This window comes from Oncorhynchus nerka, linkage group LG7 (genome assembly GCF_034236695.1).
Source record: "Oncorhynchus nerka isolate Pitt River linkage group LG7, Oner_Uvic_2.0, whole genome shotgun sequence".
NCBI lineage: Eukaryota > Metazoa > Chordata > Actinopteri > Salmoniformes > Salmonidae > Oncorhynchus > Oncorhynchus nerka.
The window spans coordinates 30,758,819-30,782,365 of NC_088402.1; the positions used below are offsets into that span (position 1 = coordinate 30,758,819).

The following is a 23,547-nucleotide window of genomic DNA, read 5'->3' on the forward strand; positions in this document are numbered from 1 at the left end:
GTGTAAACAACACTAAATAAATGGTAAATAATACCAGAGGCGCTGGTCTAATGAAAAACAGTGTAAACAACACTAAATAAATGGTAAATAATACCAGAGGCGCTGGTCTAATGAAAAACAGTGTAAACAACACTAAATAAATGGTAAATAATACCAGAGGCGCTGGTCTAATGAAAAACAGTGTAAACAAAACAACACTAAATAAATGGTAAATAATACCAGAGGTTGGTCTAATGAAAAACAGTGGTCTAATGAAAAACAGTGTAAACAACACTAAATAAATGGTAAATAATACCAGAGGCGCTGGTCTAATGAAAAACAGTGTAAACAACACTAAATAAATGGTAAATAATACCAGAGGCGTTGGTCTAATGAAAAACAGTGTAAACAACACTAAATAAATGGTAAATAATACCAGAGGCGCTGGTCTAATGAAAAACAGTGTAAACAACACTAAATAAATGGTAAATAATACCAGAGGCGTTGGTCTAATGAAAAACAGTGTAAAGCCTTTATTACAGCATAGCAAAGATTAAAAACAGAGGAATTAGTGAAATTGTTGCGTGAGGCTTGGTGCTCACGGAATCAGTAGGCTATCAGCCAAACACCCAAACAGGCAGCAGAAGCAAGATCTGTCTTATTTCTGTAGATATATCGATGACTTATAAAGACAGGCACATTTAACAGTTAGGCTATTGATTATAGACCTAATTAAGTTGGGGTTTCCTCTCTCCTCACTTTTCTTAGACAAGAAGTCAAGGGCTGTTTTCTCCTCTCTTAACTCTAGCAACATGGTAGAGATGGCGGAAAAGATGGCGATTCAACAGCACATTGTGTTTCAGAGCCGCACACAGCAACCACTATCCAACGCGGGAGAAAGTGCATTTGTTATAAATGATTCGTTTTATTTGTGTTGCACCATTGTTCTTACATAATATAACCATATACAATTTCAATAGCACATACCTTAGAGTGATGGACTGTGCCATCCCCACGGCCTCCACAATGGATCAGTCCACTCGTGAATCAGACAGCTGTCTTGTACACCACGATTAAAAAAAAACATTGAACAATTTTCTATGGGGTCAGCCCCAGTGCGTGCTCGTCATGGTGTGTCAGTGCCTGATGAATGGAGAAGGTAATCGTCCAGACTTCTCTAAGTGCCCACGCATAAGAATGAAGAATACTAATAAATGAGCAGACAGGGAAGCGTGGCCTGTGTCCATCTGAGGAGGCCTTGTGCGGTGCTGTTGGTCTGGACCAGGCACTTAGAGCCTGATGTGTTGGTCAACACAGAGACACACCGGGGCTGCTATATAAGGAATAGGGTGCCATTTGGGATGCCCCCAGACTCGTTGGAGTGCGTGATATTGGAATCTGACCTTTCATAGTCGGCTGGTTTCAGTCATAGCTAACATATCATTGTCTGTGATGAGCTTTTAGGATCATTTGCAGAGCTTTACACTGTGTGGCTGTCGGTGACTTTTCCATTGGGTCCATTGTGACAGGAAAGCTCAATCAAGCCCGGCTAAATGACTTGAATGTGAAGTGCTATTTGAAGTCTGGAATCAATGAATGCAGTAAACCCCATCTGCATAGACTGCAGTGTTTATGTATTCGTTGTGCCTCTGCGGTAAAATAGTAAACTGTCCCTCAGTAAACGATATGGGTTATTGTGGCAGTAATGATTTTTCAGTGGTCCAGATTCCCCTTGGTTCCCTGTGGGAGGGATCTGGGATTCACTTTGGTTCCCTGTGGGAGGGATCTGGGATTCACTTTGGTTCCCTGTGGGAGGGATCTGGGATTCACTTTGGTTCCCTGTGGGAGGGATCTGGGATTCACTTTGGTTCCCTGTGGGAGGGATCTGGGATTCACTTTGGTTCCCTGTGGGAGGGATCTGGGATTCCCTTTGGTTCCCTGTGGGAGGGATCTGGGATTCACTTTGGTTCCCTGTGGGAGGGATCTGGGATTCCCTTTGGTTCCCTGTGGAGGGATCTGGGATTCCCTTTGGTTCCCTGTGGGAGGGATCTGGGATTCACTTTGGTTCCCTGTGGGAAGGATCTGGGATTCACTTTGGTTCCCTGTGGGAGGGATCTGGGATTCACTTTGGTTTCTCTGCATGACGCTGGATTCATTTAGATGAGTGAGTAGAGATTTTGGCAGCGCTCAATGACTCCTGTGGGTCCCATGTTCTGTGTGTGTTCTCTGATGAAAAGAGAGAGAAATATGGTTGTTTGAAAGAGCGGGAGGGAGAGAGGGAGAGATGACTGTGTGAAACGAGGCTATGCTAAACTATGGATGTTTGAGTAGTGGGATTTGCCACCAGACAGGCCTCCGTGGATTCAAAGACAAGCTGTTTGATTAGGACTTCACTCTCTCTGCCTCCAGTCCTTTCTCTCTCTGTGTTGCGTAACGTGGAATCCTTTCTTCCCTCCTCCTCATCTCTCCATTGTCTGTGCCGTTCTCATCTCATCTCTCAATTGTCTGTCCCATTCTCCTCTCATCTCTCTGTTGTCTGTCCTCAGGTGGTGTTTGAAGCATCCGTCTCAGCAGAACGGCGAGGCTACATTGCCATTGATGACATCCTGCTGCTCAACTACCCCTGCTGTAAGTAGCTACCCTCCACACTACAGCACCAACATCCCAATGTACATCAGCCCAGAGAACACCGCCCCAACACACCAGCATACAAAACCCAGCGCACCACTATACCAATCTATCAACTACGCACCGCATCGCAGTGACCTTTTACAAAGAAATGGGACAATATGTGTCTGGGCTCTAGGAGGTGGACAGACAGACCAAGTCTCAGGACTGTGATGGGTGCGTGGGTGGACAGACAGACGGACAGAGGCCTGTACAGTAATCAGCGGTGGCGAAGGCACTGCTCTCAAAGCCAGAGACGGTTCTGAGAGGCTTTTGGTATGTGGACACCTGTCTGATTTCGCATGGTTCATGGCTGCACAGCGCCACTCCTTTTGTCCCGGTCGACCAGACAGCGAGCTGGTGACCTTTATCTTCCTGCCGGCTCGGCTAGTCGCTCCGCTCTCCCCGTCACCAAGACGAGCCCACTCTCCCAGAGCTAATATACTGATCCTGGAAACACACACACACACACACACACACACACACACACACACACACACACACACACACACACACACACACACACACACACACACACACACACACACACACACACACACACACACACACTGTTCCAAGAAAACAGCAGGCAGCAGGTGAAGGGCCTCTCCTCACATGTTGTTCTCCACAAAGGCGTGACGAGAGCAGCAGTAATCTGAGGTCTCTAGCTGGACCATAATGACACATGGTGACACTCTGAGAGTTTTCCCCATTATAGCTAACCCCCTCTCTTAGAGTGTAACCCCCCACCCCCGTCAGTCCTCAGTGCAAACACCCCCACAACCCCCTTCCTTCTATAAACCTGACTAAATGCCTTTATAGCGGACCCTCTGTCTCTCCCACAGTAGCACTCACAGCAGTCTGACACACCATGATGTTCCTTTGGGATATTTCCCCAGTAAAACCTCCCTCCTTCAGTGCAGCCCCTCCCTACAAACATACATATGCTTCTACAGGCTACCTGGCCATTATTCTCCTCACCTGCTGTCCCCATAACTATTACCTCTACAGGAGAGCAGGCTCAGGTCAAGGGCTGTATTCCAAATGGCACCCTATTCCCTACAAATTGCATTACTTTTGATCAGAGCCCTATGGTCTCCGGTCAAAAGTAATACACTATATACAGTGGTTCATGCTTTAAAAGTTACAAACGTTTGCCCCGACCATTAGTGGTAGATGGTGGCATTGTGTCATTGCACCACACTATCACAAGGGAGAGTTAGAACGCTGATCTATCGATCGTCTAAACTGTGACTCAAGTTGACTATCTTTTCGTAAATGAATGGATGTGTTTTCAGTCTGAGAGTCTCTCTTCTCTGGCACTAGAGTCTCTGGCACTAGAGTCTCTGGCACTAGAGTCCTACATCAGGCAACAACAACAAAAAGCTGTCGGTGGTCCTGGAGTTAAGAGAGAACTTGGGTAATTACAATGGGGGAATTACACTTAACATGTAGACTGATCATTTTTGAAAAATAGGCACAGTGGGCCTATTAAAACAGAAATAAATCATTCTAAATAACATGTTCAAAAATGGCAATTTTCCCTTTATTCAGATTACAACTGCTCACTTATCGTTATTTATTTTAATTTCTTCTATGTATTTATTGAATTTTACCCCCTTTTCTCTCTAATTTAGTGATATCCAATTGTTAGTAGTTACTATTTTGTCGCATCGCTACATCTCCCATACGGGCACGGGAGAGACGAAGGTCGAAAGCCATGCGCCCTCTGAAACACAACCCATCCAAGCTGCACTGCTTCTTAACACAGTGCGCATCCAGCCCAGAAGCGAGCATCCAAGCCAGCCGCACCAATGTGTCAGAGGAAACACTGTGCACCTGGTGACCTGGTTACCGTGCACTGTGCCCAGCACGCCACAGGAGTCACTAGTGCATGATGAGACAAGGATATCCCTAGGCCAATTGTGCGTCGCCCCATGGTCGCAGCCGGCTGTGACAGAGCCTGGGCGCGAACTGCGATGCAGTGCCTTAGACCACTGCACCACCCAGGAGGCCCTTATTGTTATTTTTTAAACAAGCCATAGAAAGTTGATTACAATTTCAGTTTAATCCCCCAGAAGATAAATAAATAAATAACACAACAAATATTGTGGTTAAACTCTCACATACTAATTGATTAAAAAAACTTTTGCAATTGGAATCTTTATCAAGTGGAAGGGGGAAAAGTAAAGAACTTGTCTGTCGGCCATGCATTAAAGACCAAAATTAAAAGAAATTTAAAGAAAATTGTGATAAACAAAAATGAACTCAGCAACAACAACAAAAAAGTCATTTTTCAGGACCCTGTCAAAAATCCAAATAACTTCACAGATCCTCATTGTAAATTGTTTAAACACTGTTTCCCATGCTTGTTCAATGAACCGTGAACAATTAATGAACATGCACCTGTGGAACGGTTGTTAAGACACTAACAGCTACAGACGGTAGGCAATTAAGGTCATAGTTATGAAAACTTAGGACACTAAAGAGGCTTTTCTACTGACTCTGAAAAACACCAAAAGAAAGATGCCCAGGATCCCTTTTAATCTGCGTGAACGTGCCTTAGGCATGCTGTAAGGAGGCATGAGGACTGCAAATGTGGCCAGGGCAATAAATTGCAATGTCCGTTCTGTGAGACGCTTAAGACAGCGCTACAGGGAGACAGGATGGACAGCTGATCGTCCTCGCAGTGGCAGACCACGTGTAAGAACACCTGCACAGGATCGGTGCATTCGAACATCACACCTGCGGGACAGGTAGAGGATGGCAACAACAACTGCCCGAGTTACATCAGGAAGGCACAATCCCTCCATCAGTGCTAAGACTGTCCGCAATAGGCTTAGAGAGGCTGGACTCTTATAGGGCTTGTAGGCCAGTTGTAAGGCATGTCCTCACCAAACATCACCGGCAACAACGTCACCTATAGGCACAAACCTACTGTCACTGGACCAGACAGGACTGGCAAAAAGTGCTCTTCACTGACGAGTCGCGGTTTTGTCTCACCAGGGATGATGGTTGGATTCTCATTTATCGTCGAAGTAATGAGCGTTACACCAAGGCCTGTACTCTGGAGCAGGATCTATATGGAGGTGGAGGGTCCGTCTGGGGGGAAGGGGGGGGGGGGGGCTGTTGGATCGGAGGGTGAGGGCTAGGGCCTTTCCCCCCAGAAATGTCCTGGAACTTGCAGGTGCCTTGGTGGAAGAGTAGGGTAACATCTCACAGCAATAACTGGCAAATCTGGTGCAGTCCATGAGTAGGAGATGCACTGCAGTACGTAATGCAGCTGGTGGCCACACCATATACTGACTGTTACTTTTGATTTTTATCCCCCCTTTGTTCAGGGACACATTATTCCATTTATTTTAGTCACATGTTTGTGGAACTTGTTCAGTTTATGTCTGTTGTTGAATTTTGTTATGTTCATACAAATATTTACACATTTTAGTTTGCTGAAAAAAAACGCAGTTGACAGTGAGAGGATGTTTCTTTTTTGCTGAGATTATATACCAGTTTCATTTTAAGGACCAAAACATTGACAGCTGTGCCATATATATTGCAAAATAGTTTCCATGGCACATGGTTTATGAATTGACACGCAATTTTCCATTTATTATAACCTACTGCAGGCCTAAAACCTATGAGTTTAACGTTCTGAATTAATGATTATATTGAAGATATAAGCCGCCTCTTAATGAGTTCCAATCTGTTATCCAACGATTGTTATTATTTTTATTGACCCTGCATTATAATTATATAAAAGCCCCTTAAATATTCTGTTTTTAGTTACAGTGGTGATGGACAGCTGTAGACATTTTGTTTTTCACAAGCGTAGCAGGCTGTGACTTCTGGGAAACAACAATAGAATCTTCATCCTTTACAAAAAGAGACTTTATGAGCTGGTTACTGTATGTGTGAGAGAAAATAAGAATGTCACTGGCGGAGAGTCAGGCGGAGAATGACATGTTGAATGACGAGGAATGAGATGGAGTCACAATCCATGCCAGGTACATCTGTGAGCTCTGAAACTCCACCTCCTGTTTGTGGACTCTGCAAACAACGTGTTCTTTGTGGAAAAATTAAGGTTTAATCCACCAGAAAAGACAGAACAAATAATACAACAAATATTGTGGTTAAACTAAAATATGCTAATTGTTTAAAAAAAAAAATGTTATAAATTGGAACCTTTATCAAGCTGTGCCATATTGATTGCAAAATAGTTGGGAAGGGTTAGGACTGTAATCACCAGAGGACTTGAATATGAAATGAGAATGGTAAATGACTGTAATTAATACATTAATTCAACACATTGGAATACAAAAGAAGCCATCCACCCACGATGGGCTATTAGCAGGACAATAGACTCTTGTCACAGAGGGTAGGGGGGACATTGTATTTAAAGACACTGCACAGTAGCCTAATAAACATATGCATTTTGAAAGTATATTTAAAAAAATTCAAATGAATAACATTTCTACCACTGTAGATGCTGTGTTTTTGGTTGATGGCCAATATAAAAACAGCCAAATGCATTCTCTCCCCGTCGCCCACACACACTTTAAACATTTGGATAATGAAAACATTTAAAGGCTGACATTGGTTGATTTTAATACTTCTGACAGACAAAATTCTAACTCTACCCAAAACTTTTGGACTTTTTAACATTCCCAGAAGGCATGGATTATTATAACCTACTGCAGGCCTAAAACCTTAGGGTTTAACCTTTTGAATGAATGATTATATTGAAGAGAGAAGCCACTTCTTAATGAGTTCAGAGAGCTGATCTGTTACTCAAAGATTATTATAGTTATATAAAAGCCCCTTAGATATTAGATAACAACATGTTTTTAAACACTTGTTTTTCACAAGGGCTATTAGCATGACAATAGACACAGCAACACCTCTCTGACATACGGGCCAGTGTATCTCTTGATGATGTCTTGATGACCAGCTATTCTGGATGACTGTTTGATAACGCTCTCGGTAGCCGATGTGAACAAAACCTTTAAACAGGTCAATGTTCATAAAGCCGCTGGGCCGCTGATTACCAGGACGTGTACTCAAAGTATGCGCAGACCAACTGTCAAGTGTCTTCACTGACATTTTCAACCTTTCCCTGACCGTGTCCGTAATACCTACATATTTCAAGTAGATTACCATAGTCCCCTGTGCCCAAGGAAGCGAAGGTAACCTTCCTAAAGGATTACCGCCCCATAACACTCACGTCAGTAGCCATGAAGTGCTTTGAAAGGCTGGTCAAGGCTCACATCAACAACACCCTAGACCCACTCCAATTTGCATACCGCCCCAACAGATCCACAGATCACACAATCTCAATCGCGCTCCACACTGCTCTTTCTCACCTGGACAAAAGGAACACCTATGTGAGAATGCTGTTCATTGACTACAGCTCAGCATTTAGCACCATAGTGCCCACGAAGCGCATCACTAAGCTAAGGACTCAGGGACTAAACACCTCCCTCTGCAACTGCATCCTGGACTTCCTGATGGGCCGCCCCCAGGTGGTAAGAGCTCCACACAGAGCTGGAGCCCCTCAGGGGTGTCAACTTAGTCCTCTCCTGTACTCCCTGTTCACCTATAACTGCGTGGCCAAACATGACTCCAACACTATTATTAAGTTTGCTGACGACACAACAGTGGTAGGTCTGATCACCGACAACGATGAGATGGCCTATAGGGAGGAGGTCAGAGAACTGGCTGTATGGTGTCAGGACAACAACCTCTCCCTCAATGTGAGCAAGACAAAGGAGGTGATCATGGACTACAGGAAAAGGTGGGCCGAACAGGCCCCAATTAACATCAACGGGGTTGTAGTGGAGCGGGTCGAGAGTGTCCACATCACCAACGAACTATCATGGTCCAAACATACCAAGACAGTAGTAAAGAAGGCACAACAAAACATTTTCCCCGTCAGGAGACTGAAAATATTTGGCATGGGTCCCCAGATCCTCAAAAGGTTTTACAGCTTCACCATCGAGAACATCCTGACCGGTTGCATCACCGCCTGGTATAGCAACTGCTCGGCATCTGACCGTAAGGCGCTACAGAGGGTAGTGCGTACGACCCAGTACATCACTGGGGCCAAGCTTCCTGTCATCCAGGACCTATATAATAGGCGTGTCAGAGGAAAGCCATTAAAATTGTCAGAGACTCCAGTCACCGAAATTATAGACTGTTTTCTCTGCTACCACACGGCAAGCGGTACCGGAGCGTCAAGACTAGGACCAAAAGTCTCCCCAACAGCTTCTACCCTCAAGCCATAAGACTGCTGAACAATTTTTTAAATTGCCACCGGACTATTTACATTGACCCCCTCCTTTTTGTACACGGCTGTTACTCGTTGTTTATTATCTATGTGTGGTCACTTCACCCCTACCTACATGTACAAATTACCTCAACTAACCCGTACCCCTGCACACTGACTCAGTATCGGTACCCCCTGCAAATAGCCTCGTTATTCTTATTATGTTACTTAAAAAATTTTTTTTTTTACTTTAGTCTATTTGGTAAATAAACTCTTCTTGAACTACCAAATGTCCACCAAATGTCCACCAAATGCATTGTTTTCTAACCATTATTTGGATGGATCCATAATTAATTACTATGTGAATAAATATCACTGAATGACATAAATATTGGAATAGAGTAGGCTAATGAAGGCAACAAATTGTTGCTTACTAAAACACCCAAAGTCATCCAATTGTTCTAATAGGATTTGAAGCAATGGCCTACCTGTGTGTGGTCAACTATTTCAGCACCGTTTCGCATGGGGACGGGTCTTGATAAATCAATTTTATTTTTATTTTCACTGAATCTCCGTTAGCCTACAATTAGGGTGTGGAAATTTTAGGATTATTTTGCTCTTCACTTGCAGTCACTTGACCAGTCACGTTGCACAGAGCCATATTTTCCTAACGGAAACACTGAGGTTTTTCTTGGAATAGAATCACCATAATATTAATCAAATTAATAATGCCACATTTCTTCAAATCAATCCCATATACTATGTTCTTACAAAAAAAGGTTTTTAATTATCTAGTACAGCCAATATTAAAAACAGTCAAATGGTTTTCAAATATGCCCTCTGGTGGTCAAACTAGTGCTAACTAGCATTAATGGCAACAATGGCCATAGAACAATGGCCATAGAATTCTGCGGCAGCCCGCAAGCTGTACTTGCAGTACGACGCAACTTTTAAAGGAAGAACCACTGTAGGATGCAATTTGGTGTGTGACAGAGTATATAGGAGTGACAATGTGTGACAGAGTGTATAGGAGGGGTGCTGAGGCCATGTCAGTTTCCACTGACAACCACTGACCCCTGTAGACTTTAGGGAACATCAAGCCAGCCAGATCCGTAATGAACACTACCGGTTGGTCTCGAGCCAAGATGGCCCCTGTCTTGGCTCTCTGTAAAGGGATAATCCTCAGTGAAAAGCAGAAACTGCAGACCGGGAGGAAATGTTAATGTATGATAATGGAGGGCATTTATGAGCTGAGGAAATTTAGACAGCTTTTAACGCCTGTAAAAAATATTTAAAAAACAACTTAAAAAAACAAACAAAAAAACAGCCAGTTTTTTTTCTCTCTTTCGCTCTCTCTCTCTATGACCCTCTTCAAAACAACCAGAGATAAGCTCAACTCATCTTAAACTTTTAACACTTAGTCTCTGTCACCTGAAAGTCCGCATTTCCATGGGATTTTTGACCCCTTGCTGATTTGGAGTGGTTGCCAGGGCCCTCTGTGTGTGAATAATGTGTGTGTATGATGGGTATGTCTTAGCCCTGATGCAGATGGCACCTCCCTGGCCCCCGTCCGTCCCTATTAAATAATCAACAATCTCATTAGCAGATGCTGCGGCTGCCTGGCCCTCCACGGAACCTCTTAAACACACACACACTCCAAGCTGGCACGATGCCCCCCAAGGCAGCGGAAATAACTTGTTTGGCCCGCAGGAAATACAAATCGAGTCTCTCTTATATTCACATTACAACACGCTTGACATTTCTGTTATTTTCTCCAGAGTCACCCTCATTATTCCAAACACGTGTTACGGTCAAATGCAATCGCTGTCAAATTGAAGTTTTCCTTTGGATATAAGAATGTGACTTACCTGCATAATAACCTACTAAACAGATAGGGGCCATTATGTGGTGTGAAACCTTACTTACCGTTCTTACTCCTTGGTGTGTTTTAAAGGTTTAACATATGCCCATGAAACTATATTGATTCTCCATTAAACACTAGTGCCAAGGCTGGGATTGTGTGTGTGTTTGCTGAAAGACTACCAACTACGTGCAGAAATCAATTTAGCTGCAGCTCGTCCCTCCCTGTGCTTATTGGAGCCAAAGAGAAAAAAAAAAGAGTCTCCGTTTCCAAGGAGACTCATGATAGGAGTGTCATGTGTGTACGGAGGAGTGTCTCTCTCTTCCTCTCCCTCCTCTTTTCCCATCTTCTCTCTCGCTCTCTCTTTTTCTTGTTCGGGAAATGACCATCGTAATACAGTCTGTTATTTTAAAGTCGTTCCCCATTGAAAGAGTACCACTTTTTGTTTCTGTGCTACTAGTGTTTCAGCATGACAGCCTTTTCCTCTTCACTTCCTACTGTACTTACAAGCTCACCAGAGAATACCGTTGTTGCCCGTAGTATAGACCTAGCATCAACTCAAGGTAAATCACTGGAAACATTTTTAAATATATTATGGGAGTATTTCAATGATTTCGTAAATGTAATGCATTAGCCAGACAGAATAGTATAAAAAGATTTCAAACGCTTTTCACTAAGTTGAATCTAACATCTCAAGTAGGCATTAACCCAAGTACCTTAACCCTTCCCTTACATTCCAAAACGCTATACACGGATGATGTTCTGGGTAAATTTGACCCATTACAGTAAGTACAGCAAAATGATAAATACATTATTTTAACCTTCCACATTGTATTTCCAGTAGCTGAGGATGTCCTATTTAATATGCTATTTAATATGCTCGTTTTGCTGAGTTGATAGGCCCAACTGATAAAAATGTAAAGTCAAACGTTTGATACAGGAGTCATAAATCAATCAAATGATCACATTTTATGACATTTATGACATTTTTAGCTCTTTTATAGCCAACCTCCAGATCCCTGTCCCTCGGCCTCTGAACATCACAGGGAAAACATACGTACATCCCTTGTGATAGTCATAGTTAGACCTTTACTGCACAGAAGACCATTGTCTCTAGAACAAAGGTCAAGGTCAAAGTGCAGGTCAAGTACATGGTCAAGTACAGAGTATTTTTTAAATGTAATTTTCAAGGTTATTACCCCTACCTTGAGGACTAGATGAAGGGTCATGGTGAAAAAAATACGTTCAATAGTATTTTTGTGATGAATAACTTGTCCCACGACAGAAGTGAAGGGTTAAGGCTGAAGCAGAGGAGACTGCAGGTATGTAATAGCCAGCTTTTATAGAAGGGTGACAATTAGGACCACTATAGTCATTGTATAGCTGAGGCAGAACCCACTGAGATCATTGTAGCCTTTCAAATAAGTTTGATAGGGCCTCGTACAGGTTAGTTACAGTGCAATCTAAAAAGTCATGGTTCCTCAAATAACCTTTTGGGGTTCATTTTTTTTACCTCCCTCCCTCCATTATAAACAAATATTTTTATAATAATAACAATAATAACAATATTGATTTAAATAATGCATTGTTTATTTAGTGGCACCACAATTGTGAATTCATATTTACAAAACAATTTACCAAACAAAACACATTACAAAATTACAAGATTTCTGCAGACATGTCAGACCATAATAAATTATACATTTACTTTGTATTGTGCTTCTCATTACATTATAAAAAATATAAAAAAATATTGATGTACAATAAAAACAACATACATTAAAATGAATCATAGGTAAACTAACAATATTGTAGACTTGATGCTAAATACAGATTGTTCTGCTTTAGTGTGTGTGTGTGTGTGTCCAACAACCAGTTAGCCAACAACCACTTAGTTAGGTTAGGAAGTTTGCTATCTTTATGACCACCCCAACTTCTCTTATCCCCAGAACACAGCAACTTCAGAACATAAGTGTTTTTCTGACATTTTTGGGAAATTTAACTGGGAGAAAAAAAATCCAGCCCTAGTAGAGCCCCAAGTCCCATGAGGACGTCCTCTAGGCCGTGGATGTTCTCCCCATCAAAGGCCAGCGTTATTTCATGGTGAAATGGATTTCCGCTGATGTGCAATAAAGGAGTGGGGAGAGGTGAAAAGTAAGAAAAGATGAATACATGTACAACTGTAGCTTTATACATTAGAGAAAGGGAAGGAATAAGAGCAAGTACCTCTTCTGTCTTGTCCATCAGGGACTGTGGAAATAGCAGGATGATGTCCTCAACCCTGCTTCGTCTCTTTAATTCTGGTAGTCCTTGAATGATCTTTTTGTCTATATCCATTCCGTAGACTTCATTCATTTCCGAGGAGATTTTTATGCTAATACATTTCAGTTGTATTGACTGCTTTGTAGGTTAAATGTACACTTCAAATGCAGCTCTCCTACAACATATCCATACCTTCTTCTTGTATCCCAATTGCATTGTGTCCATGTTCTGTCCTATAAACATTTCAAAGGAAGAGAAAATGTGTCAAAGAATAGTCTTACACGCATTTAAAATATGTATATATTAAATAGATATTGAAAGATAAATGACATCGACATACAATTGAATGCAAAATAGAAGAACATATTGGAGAAAGTACTAGCCAATATAGTACTGCCAAACAGTAAAAGTACTGCCATACAGGCCTAATATCACATTTCAAGCTATCTTTGTACACACATTGTTCAATATTTTATCAGGCTGACTTGAAAGATTATACGCAACATTTTGCTGCGTGGCAATACTGTGCTTGGATTCTGAAGGGCATAATAGTATTCATAATAGTATTGCATGCTGTAGCAGGCTCTATAAAGAGGAAGCACCCAATTGACGATTCAGATTGTTGTAACATCTCTTCTGGATAGGTCTCCGTCCTTAGTTAACGTAAACTCACCCCATTCCGTACAAATGTGCGCAACCGCAACATTCAAACGAGGCTACAAAGAAAACTAATGGGACTGTAGCGACTGTGTTGACATCAAAATCGGGGGTGTGAACTAGGTTTCTATTCAAGCGTTGATCGACATGGTAATAGCTCTATAGTAGTGGAGAAAAGTTGAAAAAACTGACCCTCCGTTACATCTTGACGTGTCATGTCGTAATGTACAGCAGCATAAAGCAACTATTTCTGTCTTACAATCTCTCTACACCAGGTGTAGCACTTCTCTCATCCTTTAAAAACAAGAAATGGACAGTGACGGGGGTAAAGGGGGGGATACCTAATCATTTTTTGCGTCATCACCGCATGCGATCATCATTCTCAAAGCCGCTGTTTACTTCTAAGATCACTTTAGCACCGCCCTAAAAACCCGATTCAAATTCGACACAAACCTTCAAATAGGTATGTAATGACACATTATATAAACTCTTTATAGTGTTTTATTTACATTTTAGAGGCGATAAGGTGATAAGTGTGACAGATCGAGTGAAAAAAAGCAGTTTTCCCACACATCTCTTCTCCTTCTCACTATCACGCATTAGTTTCGCTTCCCCACCCGCCATTTTTAAAACGACCCGACGGGGCTCATTGTCTGCTTGAATTATGCAGAAACGGGCAGCGTTTAGGCCATGTAATTGATTTTGTTGGAAAGGGGAGAAATTGTGCTTTACAATGGTATTGACATTACAGTTGATCTGGAAGTATTATGTTATTGGGGCGCTAAAATAAGGGCAATTGTACGGACCAAGGCGATGTACGAGTTTACGTTAATTGGTTAGTTGGTTAGTTAGTTAGCTAGCTAACGTCAACGAAGCTAACGTTAGCTAGTTCATTCTCACACAAGTGAGAACTGCTCTAGATTGGAAACTAATGTTAATGAGTGTAAAGTCATGTTGGCTTTATGGAAACGATATACAATATATGGAGCAGAATATAGTTCAGAAAATAATACAAACCTAGTTCTGCGTAGATAGGACCTAGTTCTGCGTACTGTACTGTAGCTCATACAAAGCCAACGGTCAAACCCGGCTTTCTAATATTTGCGTTAATTCTTCTGAAACTAAAGCTATAGTAACGTTATGGAAGCTATTCACAGAAGACCATAATTGTCTTCGTTATTCATTATTACTTTATATTATTATATAAATTATTTTGATACATATTCAGAGCCGAACATCAACCCAACTTACCTTTTTAACTGTTGTCGCATTCATACTTGGCACGAGCGTTTTCAGTTGCAATTGCTAAGTTCCCCGAAGAACTCCAGCAACAATGGGGGTTCCATCGATGAACCCCACTGCTCAAGTTTTTTGAAGAACCTTTTGGGGCTGTTTTTCATTGCCGAGAACCCTAAGGTTCTTAGAGGATCTTTGACAAGTGTGTTGCAAGAAAAAGTGTATGAACCCTTTACATTTACCTGGATTTCTGCATAAATTGGTCATCAAATTTGATCTGATCTTCATCTAAGTCACAACAATAGACAAACATAGTGTGCATAATCTAATAACACACACATTATTGTATTTGTCTTGTCTATGTGAACCCCTAGGCTAATGACTTTTCCAAAAGCTAATAGGAGTCAGGAGTCAGCTAACCTGGAGTCCAATCAATGAGACAAGATTGGAGATGTTGGTTAGAGCAGCCTTGCCCTGTAAAAAACACATGCTGAGTTTGCTATTCACAAGGAGCATTGCCTGATGTGAACCATGCCTCGAACAAAAGAGATCTCAGAACACCTAGAATTATGAATTGTTGACTTGCATAAAGCTAGAAAGGATTACAAAAGTATCTCTAAAAGCCTTGATGTTCATCAGTCCATGATAAGACAAATTGTCTATAAATGGAGAAAGTTCAGCACTGTTGCTACTCTCCCAAGGAGTGGTTGTCCTGCAAAGATGACTGCAAGAGCACAGTGCAGAATACTCAGTGAGGTTAAGAAGAATCCTAGAGTGTCAGCTAAAGACTTACAGAAATGTCTGGAACATGCTAACATCTCTGTTGACTAGTCTTCGATACGCAAAACACTAAGCAGGAATGGTGTTCATGGGAGAACACCACGGAAGAAGACACTGCTGTCCAAAACAACATTGCTGCACGTCTGAAGTTTGCAAATGTGCACCTGGATGTTCCACAGCGCTACTGGCAAAATATTCTGTGGACAGATGAAACTACAGTTGAGTTGTTTGGTAGGAACACACAACACTATGTGTGGAGAAAAAAAGGCACAGCACAGCACACCAACATCAAAACCTCATCCCAACTGTGAAGTATGGTGGAGGGAGCATCATGGTTTGGGGCTGCTTTGCTGCCCCAGGGCCTGGACAGCTTTCTATCATCGACGGAAAAATGAATGCCCATGTTTATCAAGACATTTTGTAGGAGAATGTTAGGCTATCTGTCCACCAATTGAAGCTCAACAGAAGTTGGGTGATGCAACAGGACAATGACCCAAAACACAGAAGTAAATTAAGAATGGCTTCAACAGAAGAAAATACGCCTTCTGGAGTGGCCCAGTCAGAGTCCTGACCTCAACCCGATTGGGATGCTGTGGCATGACCTCGAGAGCAGTTCACACCAGGCATCCCAAGAATATTTCTGAACTGAAATAGTTTTGTAAAGAGGGATGGTCCAAATTTCCTCCTGACCATTGTGCAGGTCTGGTTCGCAACTACAGAAAAGGTTTGGTTGAGGTTATTGCTGCCAAAGGAGGGTCAACCAGTTATTAAATCCAAGGGTTCACATACTTTTCCCACCTGCACAGTGAATGTTTAATGAATGTCCGTCAATAAAGACATGAAAACGTAGACTTGTTTGTGTGTTATTAGTTTAATCAGACTGTGTTTGTCTATTGTTGTGAGCTAGATGAAAGTCAGATCAAATTGTATGACCACTTTATGCAGAAATGCAGGTATTTTCAAAGGGTTCACATACTTTTTCTTGCCACTGTAAATCCATCAAGTCAAATCCCTGTGATTTTAGATACTGTCAAGTTTTTTACTTGACTAGTGTGTTCTAACCAGCTTCTTCTATTTCTATGCAACACAAAGCACACAATACAAGGTGCTATTACAGCTAGCTAGCTCTTTGGTACAGTGAGGCAGTAGAAGAGCTAGGCTATTGAGACAACAGGAATACCACCACAGTCTCTACATTGAGTTTTTCTCAGAATTGATTTTGTATGATGTTTTTCAGTGTACATTTTCCTTCAGTCTTTACGAGGGGAGACATGTTGCCTAAGAGTGCAACTGAACTGTTAGGAGGGGATAGAACACAGAATAACGCTAAATGTTCATCTGTCGAAATAAAATGATAGCTGTTCTTAGAAGTGTACTGTACGTGTACTTCCATAAGAGCAATGCCTACAGTTGTACTGCAGGCACTGATGTCTGTGCACAGAGAGAGAAATTCTTCTGACATACTGCAGAACTCTGAGAGGGGAAACTAAGTTTGCTCGAGCAGCCAGTGTCTTTGTGAAGTCAGAGCCCACAGGCAAGGCTTGGAGAGCTGTGCTGCACTGATGCCCTCGTCCTCTGTGTGTGTTGACTGTGTTCCTAATGTGTATATTAATATGATAGTAATGAACTGTCAGTGCATCAGTATCACAGAGGATCTCTCTCACTCTCTTTGTTTCTCTATACAGACAAGGTTCCCCACTTCTCTCGGCTGGGGGATGTGGAGGTCAATGCAGGGCAGAATGCCACCTTCCAGTGTGTCGCCACGGGCAAAACTACAGAGACAGAACCCTTCCTACTGGAGGTAATGTATGTGTCTGCGTATGTGCGCAAATGCTTGTGGGCGTGGCCACCGGAAAGACCACATAAACAGAGGCATTCCTGCTGGAGGAGAGAGTACAGACTGATTGCCCTGGTCTAATGCTATTCTTCTGGCTTTGTTGACGAAGCAGAGCTGGGGAGCTTTGTGCATCGTGGGAATAGTTTTTTGGCAGTACACATGCTGCTGTTCTACTGCGCGTATAATGATGTCAGAGGGAAAAAAAACAGTGTTCGTTGTTTGAAATGACTTCTTTGTTGTTGTAATATCACAAACGGACGTGGCTGTTTCACCATTAAAGATTCCAGCTTAATAAGAGCTCTGTTCTTTCTACGAGGTCTGATATATACGAGTACTTCAGTGGATTAAAGATAGACCCAGCATAATGACGTCATCAACCACAGAGGGCCGAGTCCCTGCATATAGACTAGCTGTAACTAATTAATGGCATCAGCGGTTTGTGTGGCTTTTTGATTTGCTAGCTGATAGTTAGTCATATTCCTCCATAAAGTAATCACTCAAAAATGTCTGCTGCATGAATTCAAGCTAATATTAGTCTTCTGAAAAACTCCACTTTCTCTCTGTATCCTTGAAGCTCGTACTTGTACTAAGTGCTATTGAAATGTTAGACGAGGAAAAGAAGGACGCAAGAAGACGCGAGAGATCTCTGTGTTCATAGTGTTCCGTCCCCTGTGATTTCCTCCTTTTTCTTTCCATCTCCCCTCCTCCTCTTCCTTTCTTCTGTATTGAAGTATTTTGTATCCAAAACCAAACTTTTTTTATTTTTATCCTCGTTGTAGTTTTCTGACACAGATACAGAGAGACACAAAAACAGTTTCGCACTCAACAAGGCCCACACGCAGAACGGTTGTTTTGTTGAGGCAATATATAAAGTGTTCTGTGCATTTGAATGACAGCGTAGATAGACCGATTTCACTTTTGCAAGTAAAAATAGAATCAACACTGCTGCACATGCTGCCACTGTTTTGATGACCAAAAGTGATATTTTGAGAACGAAGAGCGCGCAGCCAGCTCCCGAGTGCATCGGTGACACAAGCACAGGGAAAACGCAACAATCACACAAGCGACAAGTGAGACAAATGATCTAACTGGGGATAGCTAGCTAGCATAATGTCACAAGCATGATGAGCTCGCCAGTAACCTTAGTAAGATGCTAGTTTGCCGGTAGCTTGTGTCCAATAGCTAGCATCTAATGGCATTGTTCAAAATTGGGCACAGAGCCATGTTTTTTAGTTGTTGGAAATACCAGATCTGCAACAAATGTTTTAACTGGTGTATCCCTCTGTCCTTTGACTGTTGATGGGTGTGACTGTCTGGTTCAGGTCTCAGGCAACCAATGACTGTCATGATTATTCATTGTAATTTACTCTTTAGCGCCATCTGTTCAGTACCTGATAGAGCAGACCCAGAAGACCTGTGCATTCATTTCAACGCCCCAGGACAGTCCATTTACTTTGTGCTGTGAAAATCATGTGATGAAATCCTGCAATATCAGTGCTGTAGTCGCCCCAAATAGCAAGCAATGTAATAGCTGGCAATGGAATCCAAGCCTGGGCAGCCAGCCGAATGCCTGGAGCTGCTGATGGCAGAGCAGTAGTTAACTGCAGCTTGTTTTGAACAATATCATTTTGAAACAGTAAAAGTTAGACAAATTAACCACACTTGTATGGACATTTTCAATTATACTATCTATATATACTACCGTTCAAAAGTTTGGGGTCACTTAGAAATGTCTTTGTTTTTGAAAGAAAAGCCAATTTTTTGTTCATATAAAATAGCATCAAATTGATCAGAAATACCGTGTAGACATTGTTAATGTTGTAAGTGACTATTGTAGCTGGAAACGGCTTGTTTTAGCTAATCCAAGTTGATCATTTTAAAAGGCCAATTGATCATTAGAAAACCACTTTGTAATTATGTTAGCACAGCTGAAAACTATTGTGCTGATTAAAGAATCAATAAAACTAGCCTTCTTTAGACTAGTTGAGTATCTGGAGCATCAGCATTTGTTGGTTCGATTACAGGCTCAAAATGGCCAGAAACAAAGACCTTTCTTCTGAAACTTGTTAGTCTATTCTTGAGAAATGAAGGCTATTCCATGTGAGAAATTTCCAAGAAACTGAAGATCTCAAGCAACACTGTGTACTACTCCCTTCACAGAACAGCGCAAACTGGCCCTAACCAGAATAGAAAGAGGAGTGGGAGGCTCCGGTGCCCAACTGAGCAAGAGGACAAGTACATTAGAGTGTCTAGTTTGAGAAACAGACGCCTCACAAGTCCACAACTGGCAGCTTCATTAAATAGTACCCGCGAAACACCAGTCTCAACGTCAACAGTGAAGAGGCGACTCCGGGAAGCTGGCCTTCTAGGCAGAGTTGCAAAGAAAAAAACATATCTCAGACTGGCCAATAAAAATAAAAGATTAAGATTGGCAAAAGAACACAGACACTAGACTCTGCCTAGAAGGCCAGCATCCCGGAGTCGCCTCTTCACTGTTGACATTGAGACTGGGGTTTTGCAGGTACTAATTAATGAATTTTCCCTTGATGTCACGCAAAGAGGCACTGAGTTTGAAAAAATTCCAATTGACTCACATTATGTCAATTAGCCTAACAGAAGCTTCCAAAGCCATGACATAATTTTATGGAATTTTCCAAGCTGTTTAAAGGCACAGTCAACTTACTGTACTTCTGACCCACTGGAATTGTGATACAGTGAATTATTAGTTAAATAATCTGTCTGTAAACAGTTGTTGGAAGAATTACGTGTGTCATGCACAAAGTAGATGTCCTGACCGATTTCCCAAAACTATAGTTTGTTAACAAGACATTTGTGGAGTGGTTGAAAAACGAGTTTTAATAACTCCAACCTAAGTGTATGTAAACGTCCGACTTCAACTGTATACACCAAAAACATTATGAACACCTAGGGCTGTTGCGGTGACTGTATTACTGCCACACTGGCGGTCATGACCGCAGTCAAATTCCACTTTACCGCTTAGTCACGGTAATTAGGTTTCTCCAAAACTGCAGTCTGATGCTACTGATGGTCATTTGTAGTCTACCAAACTTGCTAACTGCCTGGTACTCAGCAGTATATTGTCCCTTCAATCACTCTGACATCAATTCAAATGTGTTAAAAAATCAAGTCAAACACTTCATGAGAGCCCATGAGCTTGTGATGTGCAGCATATCCCGAGGCTGCATTTATTGTAGCTGGGCCAGTCCTCTATTTATTGTAGAGGACTGGCCACCCCTCATAGCCTGGTTCCTCTCTAGGTTTCTTCCTATGTTTTGGCCTTTCTAGGGAGTTTTTCCTAGACAACGTGCTTCAACACCTGCATTGCTTGCTTTTTGTGGTTTTAGGCTGGGTTTCTGTACAGCACTTTGAGATATCAGCTGATGTACGAAGGGCTATAAATACATTAAATGCTATAAATACATTTGATTTGATTTGATTTAACAAAGCGAATCTGAGGAAAATGCTGCCAAAGTTCTATCAACACAATGCCTGTAGTAGTCGTACTTCAAAATCTCTTGACCATTGTTACTCTCCCTTCCGGACGGGCTACAAGGCCCTCCCCTGCCCTCCCTTTGGCAAATCAGGTCACGCTCCACCATTCCTATAGGCAGAAACTCGTGCTAAGGTCTATTCAACCCTGGTTTGACCAATCGGAGTCCATGTGCCTCAAGATTGTTTTGATCACGTGGACTGGGATATGTTCTGGGTTGTCTCTGAGAATAAGGTTTGACGTATACACTGACACGGTGACTGAGTTCATCAGGAAGTGTATAGGCGATGTTGTTCCCACTGTGACTATTAAAACCTACCCAAATGAAAAACCATTGATAGATGGCTCTCGTTCAAAGCATTTCATGGCTACACACGTGAGTGCTACGGGTCGGTACTCATTTAGGCAGGTTACCTTTGTGTTCTTGGGCACAGGGACTATGGTGGTCTGCTTGAAACATGTTGGTATTACAGACTCAGACAGTGAGAGATTGAAAATGTCAGTGAAGACACTTGCCAGTTGGTCAGCGCATGCTCGGAGTACACGTCCTGGTAATTCGTCTAGCCCTGCTGCCTAGTGAATGTTGACCTGTTTAAAGGTCTTACTCACATCGGCTGCAGAGAGCTTTATCACAGAGTCATCCGGAACAGCTGATGCTCTCATGCATGTTTCAGTGTTACTTGCCTCGAAGCGAGCATAGACGTTATTTAGCTCTTCTGGTAGGCTCGTGTCACTGGGCAGCTCTCGGCTGTGCTTCCCTTTGTAGTCATTAATTGTTTGCAAGCCCTGCCACATCCGACTAGCGTCGGAGCCGGTGTAGGACGATTCGATCTTAGTCCTGTATTGATGCTTTTCCAGTTTTTTTGATAGTTCGTCGGAGGGCATAGCAGGATTTCTTGTAAGCTTCCGGGTTAGAGTCCCTCTCCTTGAAAGCGGCAGCTCTACCCTTTAGCTCAGTGCGAATGTTGCCTGTAATCCATGGCTTCTGTTTGGGGTATGTACGTACAGTCACTGTGGGGACGACTTCCTCTATGCACTTATTGATGAAGCCAGTGACTGATGTGGTGTACTCCTCAATGCCATCGGAAGAATCTCGGAACATATTCCAGTCTGTGCTAGCAAAACAGTCCTGTAGTTTAGCATTTGCTTCATCTGACCACTTTTTTATAGACCGAGTCACTGGTGCTTCCTACTTTAAATGTTGCTTCTAAGCAGGAATCAGGAGTGATTCGTTTTGTGTTGTTAGATTTTACTGCACTGTTGGAACTAGGAAATAGCATACACCTGCAGTAACATCTGCTAGTATGTGTATATAAAATTTGATTTATAGCCCAACAAATAATATAAATTAAGCATATAGGAGTACCTATTTCTTTGTTAACCTCTCAACACAGAATAGCCGCATGTCCGCAAATCATTTGGAGGAAATATCCTTTCTATTTTATTCAGCTGTGTTCAATTGTATTCTCATAAAATAATATCACAGAATTCTAAGAAAATCTTGTGTGCTAGATGAACTTGTGTAGCCCACAGCCAAATGGCATAGCAGGTCAGGACCTAACATAAGGACAACTCAGATGATGCTCTTCTGTTCTTCTGAAATAGACTACATTTTCTTCATATCATGTCTCTTTAGACCTGTCTAAAATAAATAATTGATTTATTATGATGGAGTAGGCTATATTAAATGGATTTATTAGACATTTTAAATTGTAGATCTTCCAAAAGGCTGTGTCAGTGGCTTGTAGGCTATGTGTGGAAACCAGGAGATGGTAAACGTTTTTATGTTAATTCATTGACTCTACAAGGTGTCAAAAGCGTTTAACAGTGATGCTGGCCCATGTTGACTCCCAATGCTTCCCACAGTTGTCAAGTTGGCTGGATGCCCTTTGGGTGGTGGACCATTCTTGATACACATTGGAAACTGTTGAGCGTGAAAAACCCAGCCGAGTTGCAGTTCTTGACACATACTGGTACGCCTGGCATCTACTACCATACCCCGTTCAGAGGCACTTACATTTTTTGTCTTCCCCATTCTCCCTCTGAATAGCACACATACACATACACAATCCATGTCTCAATTGTCTCAAGGCTTGAAAATCCTTCTTTAACCTGTCTCCTCCTCTTCATCAACACTGATTGAAGTGGATTTAACAAGTGACATCAATAGGAGATCATATCTTTCACCTGCATTCACTTGGTCAGTCTATGTCATGGAAAGAGCAGGTGTCCTTAATGTTTTTTTTATACTCAATGTATATACAGTATATTCGGAAAGTATTCAGATCCTTTGACTTTTTCAAATCATATAAAATCTAATTGTATTGGTCACATACACATAGTTAGCAGATGCGAGTGTAGCGAAATGCTTGTGCTTCTAGTTCCGACCATGCAGTAATATCTAACAAATAATCGAACAATTTCACAACAACTACCTAATACACACAAGTTTAAAGGAATTAATAAGAATATGTACATATAAATATATGGATGAG

General features: G+C 42.0%; 1 protein-coding gene across 9 annotated transcripts in view; it reads left to right on the forward strand.

Moving 5' to 3' along the window:
* LOC115132127 (receptor-type tyrosine-protein phosphatase U-like) overlaps positions 1–23,547 on the forward strand; it is a 310,999-nt gene that overhangs the window by 176,713 nt on the left and 110,739 nt on the right. For all 9 annotated transcript variants that reach the window (XM_065020406.1, XM_065020409.1, XM_065020410.1 and 6 more), the window contains exons 4-5: positions 2,526–2,607; positions 17,390–17,505. In XM_065020406.1, coding sequence (XP_064876478.1) covers positions 2,526–2,607; positions 17,390–17,505 — 198 coding nt within the window. The remainder of the gene's footprint in view (positions 1–2,525; positions 2,608–17,389; positions 17,506–23,547) is intronic.